The 21837-nt window shown below is 34.4% G+C and overlaps 2 protein-coding genes, 1 long non-coding RNA gene and 1 pseudogene across 3 annotated transcripts; 1 reads left to right on the forward strand and 3 right to left on the reverse strand.

The window, feature by feature from the left end:
* Nucleotides 1-1958: 1958 nt before the first annotated feature.
* Nucleotides 1959-3474, reverse strand: LOC128175668 (uncharacterized; annotated as a pseudogene).
* Nucleotides 3475-5725: 2251 nt separating this feature from the next.
* On the forward strand, nt 5726-7994 carry LOC128178162 (uncharacterized). The gene has a single exon (XM_052845203.1). The coding sequence runs from the start codon at nt 6059-6061 to the stop codon at nt 6638-6640; it is 582 nt and encodes a 193-aa protein (XP_052701163.1). The 5' UTR covers nt 5726-6058; the 3' UTR covers nt 6641-7994.
* Nucleotides 7995-10026: 2032 nt separating this feature from the next.
* LOC128178093 (uncharacterized) lies at nt 10027-13005 on the reverse strand. The gene is made up of 4 exons (XM_052845104.1): nt 12887-13005; nt 11827-12746; nt 11714-11732; nt 10027-11587 (listed from the first exon to the last, which is right to left on the reverse strand). Exons 1-4 carry the CDS (start codon nt 12954-12956, stop codon nt 11250-11252), a joined length of 1347 nt encoding a protein of 448 aa, XP_052701064.1. The 5' UTR covers nt 12957-13005; the 3' UTR covers nt 10027-11249.
* A 635-nt stretch (nt 13006-13640) lies between these two features.
* Nucleotides 13641-14498, reverse strand: LOC128178816 (uncharacterized). The gene is made up of 2 exons (XR_008242998.1): nt 14258-14498; nt 13641-14032 (listed from the first exon to the last, which is right to left on the reverse strand). It is a non-coding gene; the product is annotated as an uncharacterized LOC128178816 (long non-coding RNA).
* Nucleotides 14499-21837: the final 7339 nt, after the last annotated feature.

Genomic DNA, 21837 nt, shown 5'->3' on the forward strand with positions numbered 1-21837 from the left:
GCAGAAAAACTCGTATTAAAACTAGTTTTCATGTGAGATCGCTGGAATATGCAACTGGACATAACCATCCAAGGAAAAGCAATCGTGGACGAAAATAGCTGATATGCCGACAGAGAATAGTATATATAAGCGACTTTTGTAAATGTTGTGGTGACTAGATAGCCAGTGATGTACTTAAATGGTATATCTGCCGCTTGGAATGCGCCGAAGGAGTTGATGCATTGCTCATAGCTTTTCTTTACGACGCTTATTCTGATGACCGATCATCTACGTGTGTTAATGTAAAAATTATCGTTACCAAATTTGAACAGCAGTGTTACCGTGAAAGTTTATAGGCCTATATGTTCGTTATAATATTCCTGGAAAAGGAACAGCCAGCCTCGCTGTAAATGTTGATTGATCTCAAGCAGACGAAATCGTGAGAAGACGCTTAATTTTCTATTTCGTGAATCAAACAAAGTGTTTTGTTTATTTTTGAAGGTTAAACTTTCAAGTTTTTATATTCACAAGTTTGCATTTTGTTTGCTGACAATAAAACAGACACAACTTTACATTTTGTTGACAGTGTTTATCTTTGAAATTCCCGTTCTATAAATAGTGTTAGATCAGAGCAGTTGAGAAAAGTAGATCCGGCTAAAATTTTATTGATGCGCATTCCAAGCGGCAGATATACCATTTAAGTACATCACTGGCTATCTAGTCACCACAACATTTACAAAAGTCGCTAAAATTTTATTGATGCAGGTATCATTTAATATTTATTCGTTTGATGAGATATCGGCGCTTCTGATTGGTTGAAAAATTTCTTTGATACCTGCATCAATAAAATTTTTGCCGGATCTACTTTTCTCAACTGTTCTGATCTAACACTATTTATAGAACGGGAATTTCCAAGATAAACAACTGTCAACAAAATGTAAAGTTGTGTCTGTTTTATTGTCAGCAAACAAAATACAACTTTATAAACATAAAAACTTGAAAGTTAAACCTTCAAAAATAAACAAAACACATTATTTGATTCACGAAATAGAAAATTAAGCGTCTTCACACGATTTCGTCTGCTTGAGATCAATCAACATTTGCAGCGAGGCTGGCTATTCCTTTTCCAGGAATATTATAACGAACTTATAGGCCTATACACTTTCACGGTAACACTGCTGTTCAAATTTGGTAACGATAAGTTTTAAATTTACACACGTACATGATCGGTCATCAGAATAAGCGTCGTAAAGAAAAGCTATGAGCAATGCATCAACTCCTTCGGCGCATTCCAAGCGGCAGATATACCATTTAAGTATATCACTGGCTATCTAGTCACCACAACATTTACAAAAGTCGCTTATACATACTATTCTTTGTCGACATATCAGCTATTTTCGTCCACGATCGCCTCTTCATGGATGGTTATGTCCAGTTGCATATTCCAGCGATCTCACATGAAAACTAGTTTTATTACGAGTTTTTCTGCACAGTGAATAATATCACAAGCTATCGCATGTATTTTCCTTTCGTTTTCAATTCAGCCGGTTCAGATTTTAACTCACTATTTGTGTTAAATCCATTAAATTCAGCTCAATACATGTAGCTCTGCGTCAGCTGAAAGCGAATCCATTTTGAATATTGTTGCTGTTGTTGTTTTGTATTCATACGCGCCGCTTCATTTACATTATTTACATTTTTGATCAATGACACTTCACATTTTTTTATTTGAAAATGTTTTATTAAATGATAAGAAATGAAGATAATAATTCATTTCTTAAATCAAAGAAATTTGTCAACCAATCAGAAGCGCCGATATCTCATCAAACGAATAAATATTAAATGATATTCTATAACGTAATTTAGTTCCAAAAAAGAGAACATGCGTTCTTATTAAAATAATGTACACGTATAAATATGCATGTAGCATATAATTATATAAGAATACAATTTATAATTTTCCAAACTTTAAAATTACCTCAACATAATCCAGCTGACTTCATCGACCTCTGTTAAAGTAAACACTTTACGGTATATTAATATACAAATCTAGTACTAGAGTTGCATATGCCTTGTATTTTACATCCTCTTCAACCCCAACGCGTGTCTCCAATTGTTTCAATATTTTTATACATGAACACTGTAGATGTGTTATCAATTTATGTGAAAGAATTAAAAAAAAATTATACGTTAAGGATTTCAAAATGTCTGTCGGCTTTCGAAATTGTATTTTGGCAAGAATTAGAGGGTAAAGGTACCTGTGATATGATTTAGCAGTCTTTCGACGCTTTAGCATGACCAGATTTGATGAAATGATTGTCATCAACAAAACTAGCATTTCCATTCTTCCATTATCGAATATACATGTAGGTGCAAACACGAAATCGGTTATCTGCCTTTTATTGAAGTGTTAATCGATGGACTTCTCTTGATTGGTTTTATTGTCACGGACGCCATCAATAAATACACTTAAGGTGTCTTGTAGAAGCGGATAGCAGATGGCACTGTAGTCTTATCGAAACATGGAACCTTGTATGACGCCACACATCGGTCTAATGGCGGGAGATGCACATGGACGTTGTTGATGCTGTTTGATCCAAAAACGACGGAAACCAAGTCAGTAGACTCCAGTAACAAACACGTTGTGTACGATTTGACTGTATAATTGGATATTTTCTTGTTCGCTGAACAGAAAAATTGAGTTTAATTTCGGTTTGGCGAGTTTAGATATGTTATCAACAAGTTCTCAGGATTTTTATTGACACTAAAGTGTCAATTCTAATTGCAGTTTTGCTACAAACAGCAGCGGTAAATTCAAAATTCATTCCGTATATTAAACTGTATTTTAAACCCAGAGAAGAAATGGGAAGAATGTCAAAGTTATGAAATTTCCCTTATACCACTTGCAAGGCAATGCTTTGGTTAAATGTACATGTAATTAGGTAGGAAGTTATTCCTATTACTTCTTTCAGACTCCAAGATTCATTTTGTTTTTCAATCCTTGGTAACTGGCTGAGGTGTCAATGGCTGCAATTTTATCCATGTTTGAATTTAAAGTAAGTACATATCGACTGGTTTTCATTTTCATTTATAGAAATGGTTTAAAACAAGAAGTCGTTTCCAACAATATAATGGAAACAATCTTAAGCAGAAAATTACAAGTACGCAAACAAACAAAAAAATCAATATTGTCAAAACAATTCTGCTTAGTTTATGATTACAAGTTTTATCACTTCATTGAAATTTTACCGTTGGTTATGGAACCGGTGAGGGATAGGCAAATATCCATGTTTGTGCTTCTATAGATGAAGTCACAACCTTCAGAAGTGTATTCTAATATGTAATTGAACCGATGAGGGATAGGCAAATATCCATGTCCGTGCTACTATCGTTTTATTTGCTAATCATGTGTGGAGAAAAACTGGTTCAAGATTTTTCTAAAGGACATACCCGATTAGTAATGAAATACGAGTCGTTTAAAACTAATTTCGTCATATTTTTTAGGTTCATTTGGGTATATTTTAGTCCATTTTGGTAAATAGATGCACCAGCGCAGCTTTAAGTTATATATAATCAGACCATAAATTCGAAATATTTTCAGAAATTAATAGCTTTAAAACCAATGGATAAAAAAAGGCCCGCAAATTGAACTCGATGAGTGCTAATACTAGTATCAATAGCTGTGTTGAATGAATGGTACAGTAGGATATGCGCCAAAAAGTCCCGTCTTCTCTTTCCTACCCTATATTTATTGGAACACTAAATCCGATCATAAGAGTCAAATTTAAATTTAAGTACGAATATATACCTGTTTATCAAAAGTAAAACTACTCATAATGTATCTGTAGTGCATCGTTATGGAGCTACACAAAAAGTTTGAAATTAATTTGCCGAGCCAAAACGAAAAAAGCCTGGAAAACGAAGAGAAAACGAAATGGGGACAGAAGAATAACTGACAAATTAAATGGACTATAGCCCCCCCCCCCCCCCCCCTGAAATTTATATACTGAAAACAGATAATTGAGTACAACCCATCCGCACACAATTTCAGAAAATTTGATGGGTTTTCTTTATCATTTTCGCTAGCTGATGTATAAGACATCACAAAAATCACACGTGCGCTAACACCGTTGAAATAAAAGCTTGCTAGTTGGTCTGCCCTACCCTGGCTACCTCCCCTCTTTTCTCCTTTAAGAGGCTTAATTATTGTCTACATCTGCTTGAATCAAATCAAAGCAATATCAAATTCTAAAACATAATTGAATTTTACACTACAAAACTCTCTCTCTCTCTCTCTCTCTCTCTCTCTCTCTCTAATCTCGACAATGGCATTGATACCATACAATACACTATTCCTATCTGGATGTTGTCGTTGAGGTTGTAAATCATTATATCTTCTATGGTTTAAAACTTTTTGAACTTCATCATAACCAATATTTTGACATGTCGATTATTTCATTGAACTTCGTTTCATAGCTAAAACCATACTCAGTTTTAATTATTCAGATTAAACAGATCTCTCTTCGCGAGCCGATTTTTACACAGTTGGGCAAATACACTATGGGTTAAAGTGGTTCGGTGGAAAATACATACAGGGCAAACAAATTCACTTAGATTCGCAAAGCCCACAGTGTTATCACTAATTTAATTGTTTATACTGTGTGGGGTTAATTCATCAATGTGAATTTAACCATTTTTATAACCACTATATAAGAGCTATTAAGACATTTATTTGTACATGTAGGAAAGAGCATGTACGAATGATCTTTATTTAGAACAGTTTGATGTTGCTAGGATACAGGTTTCAGATCCATGATTTGATTGGTAAATTTAGATATTGAATCTCGAATTTCGAATCTTGAATCTCGTATGTCGAATCTCGTATTTTGAATCTCGAATGAGCCTTCTCGGCTTTCGTAAATATGCGTCGTTTTTAATGTCCTCTGTTTACTTTCACTTTGCATCTCTCATTGACTCATTTCTTATCGATCGACGTTTCTCTTCATGAAAAAACACATTTGGGGGATTATTTTAGTGTATTTCTCTTGGTGTAGGTAATTATTTATCTATTATGATCAATTTTATGCAATTTTATACGAGTTTACACTGATATCTTCTTTGTAATCCAAGTAAACTTTTTCACTTCCGTCTTCAGCTTGCTTGAATATTCAAGTTGTTATTGATGTCTTCTAGCCAGCCAAATTTAAAAAAAGAGTATAGAAAAGGGATCGGGTTTCTCTTACCTATTGATTAACTAATATGTGTAGAATAAGGTTGTTGTTCCTTGGAATTGGGAGATCTTAATTTTTTCTAAAGCCATGCTTTAATCGAAGTGAACAAGTCATTCATGACCCATCATCTTCTTAAATCATTAGTCCTATATATAACCTAGATATATAAACTATTGAATAAACAAGTACAAGCATGTTATACACGAATAGTAGGAAAAGAATTTATACACTATTTATTATACAGTCCCACTTGTTTAAACATAATATTTGTTACTTAACAAATATATTAAAAGAGAGCTGATTAGTTGATTAGTATACACGACGCTTTTAATGCTAAAGTATCGCATTAAATTTACAGTTTCTTATGTCTGATGTAAAATGCCTTAAAATTTTGTTTTCTCGTGTACATGGACGGCAGTCATGCCATTCATCGTTGACCATGACAAAGCCAAGCATTACATACTAGAGGTCCTTCGGGAACAAAGTTGCGTGGTGAAGAATGACTGGCGACAACACAACTACTGTCACTACATCTCGAGTTTCGCGTCCCACTTTGGGAACGAGCGATGCATGACGGTGGGCAGTACTACAGAGCAGACGAGACTCCGGTCGAGAAGGGACCAAGGGGACTATGATTACCTGATAATATCTGATGTCGCTATCCCTGTATAGACTTTAGAGTACAGTAAAGATGTGCCTTGCTTTGTCCACATAAATTGAATAAGACACATAATACACAGTTATCGAACCTGTCGGTAGTGGATGGGAAATATTTGAATGCTAGTCTCTTGAAATACTTCGATGACAGTGTCTTCAAGATTATAAGAGGCATCTACGACGTCATCACTATGCCATCTTTAAGACGATCTAAAGATTATATTCACATCGAGGTCAACAAAGATGTAAAACCTGGAGATAACCAAGCTCGATTTTCTGGTTTTGAATACCTGGACAAAGACCAAAGGTACATTCAGGTGGAAGCAGATATAAAAGCTATCACAAAGCAGTTAAAGAGTCTGTTTGCCGAAAGTGACATCTCAAAGGATATGATTTCAGTTATGAGTAATATCTTCTTTTTGTTAGAAGAATTGCGACCTGAAAATATTCAGAATTCTTTAACTTTTCAAACCTTCGGCGCTCTCATTGAGGCCGGAACGGACGAAACATTGACGTCGCTCTATGAAGGACGCAGTAAAGTATCCTGTGATAAGGAATCCTGCAATAACGACCAAATCACCAAGGATCCTAAAACAGAGGGAAATAGTTCCCCCGGAACAACCAAAGAACTTGTAACAATTCTCTTTGATTATAAAAGTGGTCGTGATTTTATTCCAGCTTTATCCGATAAAGGGAGCACTACCATGTTTAGTCGAATGGAGAAGCAGGTTAATGGAATCAAAATCATTTTGGCCAAGTCGAGAAGCAATTGACCGAATCTATGAAAGCGAATGTTACGTCATAGCATAACTTGCAATTGTCAATCCAGATGATAGGATAGATTTTTTGCATTGGATTTAACAACGCAGAGATGATTCTCTCTTCCACGTTTTCAGATGGACAAAGACTATGTTTCTTGATTTTAAAGTCGTTACAGAAAGGATACCTGAAAGAGTTTTTAGAACGATTGACTAGCTATCATTGGAAGACGGCATTTTACTATACCTTGGAAACAACCGAGTTAGAAATGTTTGCATCACATTCCGGAATCTTTATTGCATTGGAGAAGGTTCTTAATTTCATGGTTACCTATCTTAAACGGCGCTTTCTACGACATTATTTCATAAGCAGTAATTTAATTGCTCATTTATTAGCGGAAGATTCTCGCCAAATCATCTCTGCAATACAAGCCATCATATCGGATCCAGTAAAAGCTTTAGATGTTTATTATTTTCACGAAACGGACGATGGGAAACTCGTTGATCAAATTCCGAACGATCAAATTGAGGACTTGAGACACCAAGAAGGCGATTCTTCGCGGAAAACCCACGCGGAAGCAATCGTTTCGTTGGTTAGTCGTCTCCAAACTGGCACAGGCAACGATTCTTCTAAGTTTGTGGCGGCCATTGTTGATACTTTGGCCGTTGTTGCAAAGGCTGAGGCAAATTTCGATTGCTATGCTCATGCGTTTTACTCTTATATTCCTCAAATCATTGGTGATTATTTGAACACGAAATTTCAAACAGGGGAAGACCGAAAGAGAAAGCTCAAAGAATTTTCACCAATAATTAAATTGTATCTGTGCATTCTTTTGGATGATATATTTATCAGTCACTTTAACACGCAGTGTCGTATAAAGCTTTTTATCTGTAACGTACTTTTTTGCGTGTGAGAAATTTTAGCAAGGATTGCAAGAACTTCATCGTCGTGGATATTTCTTGTTTGAACTAGTCCTGACCAAGACTTCTAATGTAAATTTTGTGTTATGCACTGGATAATGTTTGATGCAAATAAAAACTCGGTGTGAAATAGATTATTGCAGTGAAAAAGCGGCGAAAAAAATTCAACGCGAATTTAATATTGGTTTACACTTTATTTTAATATTAGATTTGATTTTGATACGATCTCTTTATAGTACATCGAGGACTAATTGTAGGTCTGTAGCTCCCGGTCGGAAAAAAATCGGAGAGGCGAACTTTGATTCAACATTCATGTAGTTATACTTAGTGCAACAGGGCTCAAATTGTATGGAATACAATCCGGGGTAAATACCCGTAGATCCTTGAGTAGACCTTGATAACGAGTTTATTTCCTATGTTATATAAAATTTAAAATTATTAGTTAATTTCCTATGTTATTTAAATTTTAAAATTATATTGTTTTACCAGTACTTTGAAACTTGAAAATCTGGTCTAAGATCACTCAGAATAAAGATAAATAAATCATATAACATATTTGATTCAAATGTTTAACTGAGGTTTTGACAAATTATTAATTCATTTACTTCATTTAACGTTCCTTTTTTGCGCAAAGATCTATAGGTGCACTTGTAAACAAGTATTGCATTGTGACGTCACTTTTTTTTTACACCCGGCTTGTTAAAACCCCTGTCACACCAGATCTGCGTCCTCGTGGCTATTCCGCTGCGTCCTTAAATAATGTAAAACTCGAAGGTTAAAGCAGTAGAGTCTCGTACAGCGCCGTAACTACGCAACGGCATCTTCATTTGTCGCAGTGGGATCGCCAAGAACATTTTAGAACGCCATACGACGGCGCGCACTTTAAGCATGCACAAAGTACGCACCGTGGCTCTGCGTTCTGATAAACACACCGTAGAAGCGGAGTAAGGTCGCCGTGACAGCGTCGTAAGGTCTCCAACAGCGCCACGAGAGCTCCGTTGACGCGCTCAAGAAATGTAGTTGATCGCAGTGTACACGCAGTGATAAGTCAATTGTGCTTGCACGGAAACCTTTCGGGGTCCTCTGGGATCTCACTGCGTCTCTATCGTGCTCTCACTGCGCATTCACAGCGTTTGAACAAGTTGTTGACAATGACAATGACAATGGACTTTATTCTCATAACTGAATTTACAGTGTAGAGAAAAAAACATATGTACAATATGTACAAACTACAATATATATAATAGATGAAAATGAATGGTACAGGCATGGTGAAGGGATAACAGATATAATTTAACCAGAGAGCTAACTCTCTCAAATATAGTATCTAATAGTTTACAAATATTTGTAAGTTGGTTTATGTTTGTGACATTAAACGTTAGACGGAGGCTGTATAACAGCCTCCGTATATTGTGATTGTGATTGTCTTGCCCGTGACGTCAAATAATGAGGATTCCTTAAGCACCATCTAGCGGTGGACGAAATAATGAATAATTATGAGATTCAATGAATAAACATGGTGTGCTTCTTTGTCTCTGTCGGATATTATCAATTAATCTCCCGCGGAGACGTATCTTTAATTCTTTAGCAGCAAACCCCCTCCTTGCAAGTGATTTGGGAAGTCAGTGTGTTTTAACAATCTGATAAGAGTGTCGCGCGTGAAAAAAAAGATAGAAATAACAACAAATCTTTTATAAGATGCAAACAATAGCCATGATATATATCATTAAAACTGGTACCATATAACTGAACTTGATTTCTCTGCAAATTCAAAATAAATAGCAAAATTAAGTTCATGTGTTTATTGTGTCCATAGTGTCAACGAGAGAGAGAGAGAGAGAGAGAGAGAGAGAGAGAGAGAGAGAGAGAGAGAGAGAGCGAGCTTAGAGAGATTTCTGTTGAGAAAAAAGAAGTATACGAATCAAACTTCACAAACACAGTATATCAATCTTTAAATCAAACATCACAGTGTATAATACTTCATTGTTAAGTATGCTTCTTTTCTCTTTACTTGAAATCAAACATCACAAACAGTGTAGAATACCTATATTTCATTGTTAGGCATGCTTCCTTTCTCTTTACTTGAAATCAAAACATCACAGTGTAGAATACTTTATTGTAAGACATACTTCTTTTCTCCTTACTTGAAATGAAAACTATTAGAACGAAACTTCCCCCCCCCCTTATCTTGGAAGGAACAGTGGTGCACCTCGCGCGTTGATTTGATTAACGGGGGTAACACGTGGACTCGGACTGAAACTGCATACTGGATTGAATCACTATATATATATATATATATATATATATATATATATATATATATATATATATATATATATATATATATATATATATATATATATACACTAATTTTATGAATATATAATATTAGTATATTTCAATATATTACAAATGAATGTACATATAATTACGCCTAAAACGCTCTCTCTCTCTCTCTCTCTCTCTCTCTCTCTCTCTCTCTCTCTCTCTCTCTCTCTCTCTCATAATGATCATGATAAGAGAATATCTGGATCGACGACACTCATTAATCAAGAAACCCCTTCTGCAAGATAGAAAAGGGGGGATAGAACGGTTAGACGAAGTTGTTTGCGATTTAGAGGTTATATTTTGTCTTGAACAGGTGTGGAAACATGCCGTTTTCTACCTTGGGTTTGCAAATCACTATACACGGAAAATAATTATATCTACTTAAACTAAATATACACAAGGAAAGAAACGTGTACATACATGTCAATAGTTTGCATTGTATCAGTTTTTCAAGTTCGAGTTGTATGCCTTTAATAACATGTATAGTTTCCCATGTTGTTTTGTGATGCAAAATAATTTCCAACTTCCTTTTTTGTAAAGAATAAACACCTTTATGTAGTAATATAACAAGCTTATAAGGTTAAAATAAGAGAACAACACTAATTATTTTAATATTATCTACCTTACTCTGGTGTCAACCTGAAAAATATCCTTGCGACCTTAAATTACCATAATACTAAACCGCTTCGCGAACATTCTAACATGATAAGCGGTAAGCGCGCTGTTTTTTCTTAAATTAAAAAAAATCATATAGTGTCATTAGTTTAATTTCCTCCAAAATGATGCCTCCGTCTATCAGTACTTTGATTTTTCATTTGGCTGCGTTCATACAGCGACCCCAGAGAGCTGTCGCTGCGATTATCGCATTTTCTTGACGTTTCCTCTGCGTTTATTTGCGTTTGTACCGCGTTTCTAGTGCGTTTTCAGCCAGCCCACCAAAACTCAAACAATGGCTGTTGTAAAATAGTAAGCGATGTAGTATAACAAATTTGATGTAGATTACTATGTAAAAAGTAGCATTTGCGAATATTTCAGGACCTGTTATGGGACGTAGATGGAATTCATGCAGTTGTCTTATGTTTTCACATGTTTTCTGTTTTATAACAACTAATAACGGTTCTTTTTTGTAGACTTGACTACTGCGATTGTTGTCCTTCACAAATTATTAAGAGTAACCAGTTCCTTATTTTTACCAAAGGTTCAAAATCAAGGAACAGACATTTTTTCTTAACATTCGCTTTTTTGTGGAGCTGTTCAAATATTATCAAACAACTTTTATGACATAAAAATTAGCTATTTCATACAACAGTTGATACTCGGGGCTAATATTAGTCAAGCATTTTGAAACATAAACAATATTAATTAATCTATAAATCTAGGGATAGAGTTTTACATGCTTTGAATAATACCACCTCTTCAATCGCAACGCATGTCTCCAAAATCTCGGACAGTCACACGAGATGATAGCACCTATTAACGTACAGATTATGATGGCACCCACTATCCCTAGTCTCCTGACTGAGGGCCGATGATCGGAAACGCTGATTCGTCGTCTTCTGTATGACGTCAGATCTCTCTTACTGAGAACCAACTCCTTACGAATGCCGTCTTTAAACTTTTGTAGCCATAACGATACATCTTTCTGTGTGAAATTGTACCACTTTGGTGCAGCTTGGCACGGACACATACAAAGTTCTGCTGTTTTGTTGATTTCTTTGTGAAAATGAAATTTTATGTATTTTAAAAGCATGTATAATTTTTTTAGTTTTTTAAAAAATTTGTTTCGGTATTTTTTAACATGAACATTGTTGATGTATTATTCATGTTTCCGGTACTCACCCAAAACTAAATTGATGTCCTAAAATAGAAAATACATTAATTAAATAAATAATTTTATAATGTTTGGCGGCTAACGATACTATAGCTTCACTAAAATTAGAAGGTAAACATACCTGCGATATGTTTTCACAGTCTTTAGATGCTATTTCATGACCAGATATGATGTAATAGTTGTCATCAACAAAACTAATATTTCCATTCCTCCATTTTCGAATATGGGAGCGAACGCAAAATGGTTGATCTGCCGTCACATTAAAGTGGTAATCATTGGACTTTTCTTGGTTGATTTTATTGTCACGGACGCCATCAATAAATACATTTATGGTGTCATTTAGCAGTGGATACAATCTAATGATCCGAATATGTGTCTCTCCAGATGGCACTGTAGTCTTATCGAAACATGGAACCTCGTATGACGTCACACATTGGTCTAATGGCGGTAGGTGCACACGGATGTTGTTAACACTGTTTTTTGATCCACAGACGACGGAAAGCAATTCAGTAGACATGAAAGACACGTTGAATAAGTTTTGACTGTATATTTGAATATTATCTAGTTCATTTAACAGAAAAGTTGAGTTAAATGTTCGGTTTGGCGAATTCAGATATGTTATCGACCTGTTCTCGGGATTTTTTATTGAAATAATAGTGTCATTTCTATTGGCCGTTATGCTGCAAACAGCAGCGGAAAATTCAAAACTCATTCCGTAAATTAAACTGTAATTTGAACCAAGCGACGCAATAGGAAGGATGTCATATTTGGAAAGAAATTTTCCATATACTCCTTGCAAGGCGATGCTTTTGTTAGATATAATTCGATAGGAAGTCATTGGCATTATATCGTTCAGACTCAACGATTCATTTTGCAAGATCAATTGTTTCTCATATCTTAGTCCCTGATAACTAACTGAAATATCTATGGCTGCAATTTTATCCACGTTAGGGTTTATAAACAGTATCGATTGGTTTTCATTTTTATCTAATGAAAATGTGCCAAACAAGAAGTCGTTTCCGAGGATATATCCAAAGCAATCTAAAGCAAAAAAATATACATATATAATATAATTAAGCAATGAAATAAACAAAAAAAACTTATTGCTAAAAGAATTCTTCGAAGTTTGTGATTAGAAAATTTTAGCCACTTTATTTGAATTAAGATATAAGCTGATTTACCATTCGTTATGAAAGCGACAAAGAAAAGGTAAATAAATATCCACGTCCGTGTTACTATAGATGACGTCATAACCTTCAGAAGTGTGTTCTATATAATTGGCTCTTTATGACCATGTAACTAGAAAATTTATATAATAAATGGTTTGAATAAAATATTAATGCTATTAACAATAAAAAAATAAACAAATTATTTTGGGTTCATAACAATATAAAATTCCAATAATATTTACCGTTAGAATTACGTTTGATTAATTTGACAAACATAATTATGAGTACTGACAATGACAGTTGACTCTTGCATTGAACTAAAAATATTATTCCAAAGTGTATTTTAGATGAACATATATTATCTGAAAGTTTACTCACCAAGCTGCAATTATGTTTTCGCCTTAAGAAAACAAATGTATATCAGTGAATCGTATCAATCGTAAATTTAAATAAGTGCCGCCGGTTCGCATTTGTAAAAAGAAAAAAGGACTGGAACTCACTGAAAATTTGTTCTTTTATATGATTAGATGATGAAAAGTATTATGTTTGCATAGAACTTCAATTACAACTTGTTCATTGAACTGAGCGCGAAACATCAGACTTTCGAGAGCATATCATGGACAGTAAAGGCTTTTCTCACTCTTGGATTGTTGGAATCGATGATTTTGTGTGATCAAGATTAGCCGCATTTTTAAGATCCAGTGTAAATCCACTTCCATTGCAATTCCTTGCTTTTCCCGAACAACAAAATAAGCTAGAACTCTAAGAATGTTGCGCAATTTTATTTGACAGCATGCCTTTTGAAAGTCCATAATGTAAAAATTAGGACAGGTTCAGAAAAACCTGATTTGTCATAGCATATATATACTGTCATAGAAGTTATCCAATACGCGTATTCCAATATCTGTTTAAACATGTACAGAATGCAGTTAAGCAGTTAATTGTGAGATATGATAAAGTAACGATAAATAAGATTTCTACGCATCAGTTCATTATCTGGTCAACATCGATTTCTTCCCAAAAGTCTTATCCATTTAGGACAGTGTCGTCTGCGAACGTGTCTGATGCTGGTTCCATACAGGCCCGGTTGTCTGGCGTAGGCCATCATTCTCAGTCCTCCATGGGGTAGCTCCCTTCGTGCACGTGTCAAGGAGGCACCTATAGATTGATTTACGAACATTGTGATGCACGTGGAGCTATAAATAGTAGGCTCGTTCTCGTCTGTCATAAATCAATTACTCAAACCAAAATATGATGATAAAGTACATGTAATGCAACCTATAGGAGTTTCAACTGTTTTGAAATGCATCAATCATAAAGGATATGTTATGTTACGCATCAACAGCAAAGAAAAAAGGAGTGAACGAAAGGAATTTACATTACCATTGGGTAGAGCCCGAGGCTTCTCCGATCCAAGGCTAAAGCATAAAGCCAACAAAAACACAAGCAAGAAAAAGCTTCTTTTAAGAGTTGGCATTTCTTCTGATTTATCAGGTGTCTTAATTAATAAAGTACAACACAATCACATCTTGTTATCAAATCACAACATAAGGTTACAGGTTACTGAAAAATCAAACAAGAGTGGAGATAATGGGTATGGAGATGGTCAACATCGCTATCGGAGGTCGGGATATTTGATAAGATTTGCATTGCCTTCAGTTATGAGGTGGCGATGGTCAGCAAGATATCCAATAAACAGAGATAATTTACTGATCGTAAATATGTAAAGATGTAAAAGAAATCTGAAGAAGGAGAATGGTCAGAAGAATACATGTGAATATCTGTAATACCGGTATCTATATACATTCTGGCATTTTGAAATTTTTTTTTTATCAATCTGTAACTGTCAAGGAATGAAAAAATTGCATAAAGGGTCGATGAAATGGTTATCTAAGAATTATCAACAACGTTCCATTGAGTTTAGGAAATATGTTTACATGATAAACCTTGTGTTCGAACATAAATTTTGTATGAAACAGACGCATTTTCTAATAATTTAAAAGCATATGGGTTGTTTTTTTATTTATCGTACATGTATATTGAAATTTTTGTTGCTAGCTGTGATTCTTTCTATTTGTAAAGTACATGGTCAGTCGACAAAGAGTTCGCTGTGTGAGAGGTAGTAATAAGACGAACAAGCAAACTAAAGGTTCTCATTCACGGCAAATATTACACGACGACTATGTACATAGTGTATCTTTCACAGGTGCTCGAAATTATATGACCCAACTACACACAATCAACTGTCTCTAAACTAATTTGATAATTTCTTACCAATGTAAAACAGTAATTAAACAGCCAAGTAAGAAATAAAACGATGGATTTATTTTCATCATTCTTAATTATCGATATTCATGTTGATGCATCCGGAAACTTTAATTTACAATCGCTTGCGTTTCATATCGATCTCCATCCCTGATTCATCAGGCTGGATTCCAAAACGACAGGCAAAGATTTTCTAAGTCTTAATTGAGATCTATTTTATGGATTTTCTCTAAGTTTTATTCCCGTTTTACTACCTTGAAATCAACAGTTTGACAGGTCTTGTTAAACACAGAATATTCTGGTTATCAGAAATATGCTATTAAAATAAACAAAAATAACAAAATTGATGTATGCTTCTATTTCTGTTTTGAGTGAAAGCACCTGTGGTAGCGAAGTTTAGCAATGCTCAAATTTTATTTATTCTCTAAACAACTTTCCCTAGAAAAACAAAAATTCAAATGTCCTGATTTTGCTATTTCCAAATGTAGAAATAGGAAATATGATATTTTGGGAGTTGGCCTGTAGAAATTGACCTCTAGTGTTTATCACGCATAAACACACACAAGTAATTGTTTGCCTCATAAATTTTGCATGATAAAAGTCTTAGCATGGATTTCCTACGAAAATTTTCACTTGAACATCGAGAGAATTTCATTCTAATCCATTATTATTTTGAATGCTTATTAAGAAGTTAATATGCACTGACAGTGTTAACGTACTTGTTTACAGAGTTCCTCGTCATTGTTCTTTGGTTTGAACTTCCATGTGCACAACACAATTCTCAACATTTTGAAAGAACAAGGCACTTTTAGCAAAACTATCTTGAGCAGATTTCAATTCAAATAAAAAAAAATTAGTTATATTGCGCAATCAGCATGCTAATCCCTGAATAATTATTTAGGCACACATGTAGTTTATGCAATTGATGAGCTGGATAGTTCGTGATCTAACAACAAAGAAAGACTATAAGCCGTCCGATTAAAATAAGTCCCCTTTTCTTTCGTTATACTATTTCTTAAGAAATAAAAATGATGTTTTTTAGGTTAAAATATCCATATACTTTTTGGAGGTAAAAGCTAAAACATCTGTAGGAAACGATATCAATTTGATTTTTCTTGGCAGAGTTTTCTTCGAATCATGTAATTTTATATTCCTTGTCTTATAGTTTTTCATGAACATTATTGTGGAAAACTGCGCAAAAATTGATAAAATTCATTTATAATGTAGGGCGTTGTCTAACGACATAGTGAAGTATTGTAACTTGTTTTTTTATTTCCTTGTTAATGCGAAATGTATGTGGCAAAATGATACGTTCTCGAGCAATATCATCTCAGTGATGTTACGCATGGTGTCTTAAATTGCATTTATTTATAAGTCACCAACTTGTCCGTCCGTTCATCTCTTAAAAAAAGACGTGGACTATATCAAGATGCATGCACGGTGCATAATTCGTCAATGGGGCCAAACCCAACCATTTTCAGAGAAGTTCCAGGCAGTTATTTGATACAAGCGAGTTTCCTCTCAGAAGATCTCCAGCTCTCCACGCTATAGATAACTGGATATCTTCACGGGCGTCACAGGACATGTTCTACAAAATCTGCTCCAAAATATCATGAAGCTGTTTTTGCGAAACCATGCGGTTTTCTTGGAAATATATCATTCCACTTCCTCATTGTTAGCATGAACTTAACAAAGTTAAGTGTTTCCTTGTTTTCAAGCTTTTTTCTTGCTATAATTAAACCTATCATAATTAAAACATATTTTGAGTTGTAATTTTTACATCTGCAGAAACAACACTCAAATAACCAAAAGTATAACAAACAAATATTGAATTATAATGTCCCAAGTCTGCTTTAAATACCAGAGTACATGTAATGCCAATTTTCCTAATAATTACTTCACCAAAACAAGTATTTCGATATATTTTTACGCTACCGAAGTTGATCTTTCTACGGTATGTGCCCTTAGATATGTTTCAACTCATCGGAAAAGAATTACTTCATATTAATATTGAATTTTATTTCATTTTCATTTCCATCATCAATTTTATTTTTTTTTGGGGGGGGGGGGGGGGAGGTGGGGGGAGCGGGGTGACAAGAGAATTATATATTGATTAAAACAGAACTCTTAGTACCTTCTCAAACACCGCACGAATTTAGATACAAGCGTTTCAAAACTAAGCGATTTCAAGTATTTATTTTTTGATATTAGAAATATCTATTTCATTAAAATACAAATGACAGAATACCCATAACACATATACATGATAATACATGTAATACGCAAGCTAATTTGTTATAATCTTCGACAAACAGAAATTGAAAATTGACACAATGTTTATAGTTTTATGATAGTTTTATGTATGATGATGAGAATATAATAATGTTAATTCTAAAATCAGGGTCAATGAAACTGCCAGGTAAGTTTTTCTCTTTGATGCAGAAAATTCCTCTGCAAATGAACGAAATCAGTAGCATCCTGGTCCTGTGCCAGCATTGGTGCAAGAACCTTTTACGATAGAACAAGACAAGAGCCCGGAGTCGTGGCAAAGGTTGAGTGTGTACAAAATGCAAAATTCCCAGACGTATACAATGATAAACAAATCGAGTATTTTCACCGCCAAAAAAATTCTCTGCATTTTTTAAAAATCCGAATCACAGGTGTTCTTTGCATCATTTATCTTGGGTGTCTTCACAGTTTTTTTGTCTCTTAATAACCGAACGAAAACAGATCACAAGGATTGTTTCTGTACATGAAAGATGAAACGACACCTGGTGTAGGTTGGGACATTATGAATAAGATGTTATGACTGTAAGTCTCGAAACTGCTCCACTTCTGGCGTCAAGTACATCAACACCTTCCAGTTCTAACACTTTCCCCGAAGTCTCCGCCAGAACCCGCACGGCCGTCGCTGTCGGTTTGTGTTGGTGTGGTACAACGAATCATCCCTGGCCGACAACAGAACTCGGACCCTGTTCTCTCCAATGCGGCGAATTTCTACAAAATTAATTTCAGATGTGTACATAATTGTCTTAAGAATCATGAACGAAACAGCTTTTTTTCATATCAATTTTAATGTACATGATTGTCTTCAGAATTTAAAGAATTGTTGTTCACAAAATCTATTATATTTCAATTTTTATACCTGATAATTCCTATAATTCTTGCAATTATATCTTTTTTGAAAGTTTATCCTTTGTGTTAGAATTTCATTAAGATATTCTATTCAAGACCTTTTTGATGTAACAAAAATAGGTTTTCATTAAAAAAAGAAAAAAAACCCCGCATATCTAATCTTTTGCGCACATTTATCTTACAATTCTAATTAGCAAAATATCCGTCACAACTAAAATTAATTTGTGAAACATTTGTTAGGAGAATATTCTTCAAAATTATTATCAGGAATTTCGCATTGATAAGCGTGAATTTTGGCAAATGTTGTCATATTGTCATAAGTGACAAAACCAGAACTCTGGGACTGATGACCATCCACTCACCTGGCATCGGTTCCTGTATCGCCTCCTCAGTATCTTCTGAATAGCATGCGGCTACCAACATCAGAAGAACACTGGCGAACATAAAGCTCCAAACTTTAGACGGGGCCATGCTTCTTTCAAAATGTTGTAAGAATTTTTCTCAATTTCCAAGAGACTCTTCACTTTTATATGTCTTGGGGGTCGGAAACCGAGCGTGATTCTGATAGCGAACTTGCGTTTTTTCATAAATTGCGATAACGGTGTAATGGGGTTGGGAAGTAAACACGAGGGATTTTCCGTGGTCTTGACCTTGGAGCGGATCTTGCAATTTCCTGTGTTTTCCTAAGTTCGCTAGAAATAATACATATGTATTGAACGTGAATACAGCTCTCTGCGGATCTACATAGAATTGGAATGATGAGTATGCGCATCGTTACCAAATGTCAATTATTTTCATTACTTAAGATATAAAAAATCTGCAGGTTACCAATCAAGCTGAGTTAATGGATAAAAAAGGGTTGCAGAAGTTACTTGAGGTACGATTGTTTCTTGCATCAAGAACTTCGGGACAATGCACTCTATAATTCAAAAAACAAGTCAGCAACCTGAGAACTGATTTTATTATAACTGTTATCTTTAGATCACACGAATCAAAAAAACTAATTGCATTTGGAACTCTGAAAGATTTATTGTGCAATTCATCGTGGAGAGCAAAAAACTCGCGACGAGATGTTGGAGAGCAGCTGGATAGAACGATTGGTCCTATGACATAAGCACCATTATGACTACCGTCACGTACATATTTAACGTAACTTTGGAATGTGGGAACTTTAACATTGATTAAGGGGGATGCATCCCAGTACACAAGACGCCGGGTCTGTGTCGACAGTTTGACACTAGTGTACGTATATGTGTAAGCCAATTGAAGCTCGACGTTCTTAATTCTGTCAGGGTTTTTTCCTGTGTAAATAAGTGCTAAATGATTTCATAATTCTTGTACTTTTTAAACCAATGTCTTTTCGGGTTCATATTTTTAAAAAAAAATTACCAACGATAAAATACTTTAGATCTATTCAATATCATGAAAAAGCGATTAGTTGGATCAATTTAAGATTTTTAGACTTTCTGAATATGTAAAGATTTAGCCATTACAGAGCTCGAGATTTGATATATTTTACACTTTTAATTGGGTGGTTTGCGTAAATTCTTTCAGCAATACAAATGAATTGCAAGACTGGTAATCACGCGATGTTTTTGCGGAAATTATTATGTGTATGTCAAGTGTATTCGATTCTCGACAAATCCATTCAAATGGCCGAAATATTTGAACTCTTTACACACTTATACTATCACTAAAACCTTATTGCAGCCATACATGTATGTGCAAATATCTTTATTTCCAGCATATGCATACGTCATTGAGAGCATACTAGTGTCTTTTCATAATTTACAATTTTTCAATTGTCATTAAGGAGCATTACTTAATAATTCATGGACTCATTAACAATTGAGGATTGTTAATTAGGGAAATGAAATAATTGTGGTACATGATAGACGAAGTACAGGCATAGAATCGTGTGAGGTTTTATGGCTATTACATGTAGAAAAGATCACATTTCTATTTATTTCTGAATTATACAACATACTCAGTATAGTATACTAGTATATAGAACTCTCTCTCTCTCTCTCTCTCTCTCTCTCTCTCTCTCTCTCTCTCTCGTGCGTTATCATGAGACAGAAATATACATCTATGAATATAATTTAATTTTCCACTTACAGGAATTCTCAAAAACAGAATTCAAAGAGATTATCTTAAATATATTGCGAACGTTACGTTTTCAAAAGCTTTTGAGGGTGATACATTCTATTGATTTAGATATATACGTACGGTACATGTTCACTCATATATTTTTTTTTCAATCTGAATAGAAGTAGGATTCGAAATATAAAAAATAAAAGAGAAGGAAAACTGGTATGTTATATCGTGGATTTTAAGAGTTTTATTAATCATGAATGCAGCCCATACCATTTTGATTCGTTACATAAAACAGCAATGAAATGTTTCTTCCTCTTTGATCCCTAGCAATAAACAAACTGTTTGGCGTCTTCTCTTTCAATACCCTGTCATGGATAGCATTTATTTCCAGTTTCTTGTACAGATGTGGAGAGAATGATATATCTGGACTTATGGGCTGGGCTGGATTACATACGCTCCTAACGCCATTAATGAGCTGTTTTATTAACGCCGGGTCTTATTTTGCAGTGATATATAGGCACGATAGACAAATCGTTTATCTATTTTAGGAAATTATGGGGTATACTTTTCATACTTTTCTTTGTAGCCCAAAAGTCGGTCATTGTTGTCGTGACTGAGACTGACCTGTTAAAAGATGTACTTTACTGGGCACTTGGGGAGTGCTTGACAACTTCTGATTTTTGTTTAGTCGCTAGACTACCATGAATAAACTATTGAAATTATTAAGTTATTATCAGGTATAATTACAAATTTACCATACCTTGATATTAGGCGAAAACTACATGAAGAAGTATCTCACTTGGATACCTACAGAGGATATCTGTAAGATACATGCTGCAATATTGTTTTCTTTTCCTATATTGAAATATTATATGAACCTTTTCCGCTTTGAAAATAGCATTATTTTTGCTGTCTATTTTTGCTGTCATGACAAGCAAACCTTTCACTGCCATGATGTATAAATTTCCTACTGTATCATCAAAGACTATGGTATATAAATATAAAACATACAAATTTTTCAATGTTGCATACGTCTTGACATTTTCAATCATCATTTGATTTCAAACGTTAGTTATATATTTAAAACAGTAGCTTTAAATTTATGTAACTACTCTAATTGTAAATATATTATAAATACGTTTATTTCGAATGCCCACATTTTATATCTTATTATTAGCCATTCTTGTAAGTACTAGTATTTTGAATATTACATGGAGTACATAGATTAGAGTTTGTAAACAAATGCAGGACTAATATTGGTATCATACAATATACCAGTGTAGCAACAAATGAATAAACTAACTAGTATACATATATATGTGCTATTAATTCTTTCACAAAACAGTTTTCACTTGTGCTCGATTCGATTGAACTGATTTTTTATAATGTTTTCGTATGCTTTTTTGAAGAGTCCCTGTACTTTGTTTATCGTACACAGGAAGCAGACGACCACCAAAGATACGACA

The sequence above is a fragment of the Crassostrea angulata genome, chromosome 3, assembly GCF_025612915.1.
Source record: "Crassostrea angulata isolate pt1a10 chromosome 3, ASM2561291v2, whole genome shotgun sequence".
NCBI classification, from domain to species: Eukaryota; Metazoa; Mollusca; class Bivalvia; order Ostreida; family Ostreidae; genus Magallana; species Magallana angulata.